Source organism: Ceratina calcarata, unplaced genomic scaffold (genome assembly GCF_001652005.2).
Source record: "Ceratina calcarata isolate Rehan_Ccalc_2016 unplaced genomic scaffold, ASM165200v1 scaffold1441, whole genome shotgun sequence".
NCBI lineage: Eukaryota > Metazoa > Arthropoda > Insecta > Hymenoptera > Apidae > Ceratina > Ceratina calcarata.
In genome coordinates, this window is record NW_017135566.1 from 1,971 (window position 1) to 2,895 (window position 925).

General features: G+C 46.9%; 1 protein-coding gene across 1 annotated transcript in view; it reads left to right on the plus strand.

Annotated features, from left to right (window-relative positions):
* Positions 1 to 222: 222 nt before the first annotated feature.
* The window catches only part of LOC108630932 (uncharacterized), a 3,727-nt gene continuing 3,024 nt past the window's right edge, over positions 223 to 925 (plus strand). Inside the window, exon 1 of the mRNA XM_018034531.2 lies at positions 223 to 621. Within this exon, the coding sequence (XP_017890020.2) occupies positions 538 to 621 (84 nt within the window). The 5' untranslated portion in view covers positions 223 to 537. The remainder of the gene's footprint in view (positions 622 to 925) is intronic.

The window sequence follows — 925 nt, forward strand, 5'->3', positions numbered from 1 at the left end:
AACCGAGCTCGATTTTGGCGGGAATCGAAAGTGCGATCGGTGACGGTGTTCATAAGTGAATCCGCGTTCATCGAAACTCGACTGGTTTTTAAATAAATATCGTGATTAGATTAAATCTTTTGTGGCTCGTTTCATTCGATGCACATGTAACGAACGTGGCACGAGGGGTGCGACGAGATGCGTATTCGTGAGAGTGATCGGTTCTCCGATTGAAAAGACTCGCACGGTATTTTCTCACTTAAGAGTGGAAATCCAGCGGAATTACACCGCCGTCGCTCACGTGGCTTAATTTGTGTGACTTTCGCGGGGATATCGGTATCCTCGCGTTTTCGTTCGGTTGAACGGGGCTCCGTTGGGAAGGTGGTCACGACGCGACGAACGGCCAAGAGTCGTGGAGGAAGCGGCGAGGGCGGCGGAGGTGGGACCGACGGTGGAGGTGGCAGCGGCGGCGAGAAGACGCTCCCGTATGCGGCCGCCGCGGGCACCGTAGAGGAGGTGGAGGCGCAGGAGGTGGAAGCAGAGGTCGACGAGGTTAAGATGGAAGCCGAGGAGCATCTCGCGAGGGAATACGTACAGGAGTTTGTTCTCGATCATCTTGAACCAGCTGACGTTAAACGGGAGGTTAGTCGAACATTTTTATTCACACGTTACTCGTATTTGATTGATAGCATGATCAACATTTTTTAGAGCAATTACATGTTTCTACTATGGAATTTTATCAAGTTTGCTGGAAGTGTCCGATGTACTTGTGATCTTTCAATATTCGCAGCCATGGCATCTGCAGGAATTTTTAGTATGCATAGTTTAGATTTCTTGAATTGGTGAATTTTCTATCAAATCAGTTGGATTTATGAGGAATAATAGTAATCTTGTGGTATTAATTAAGATAATCGAAACCATATTCATGTTTTTTTCATTTTTCGAA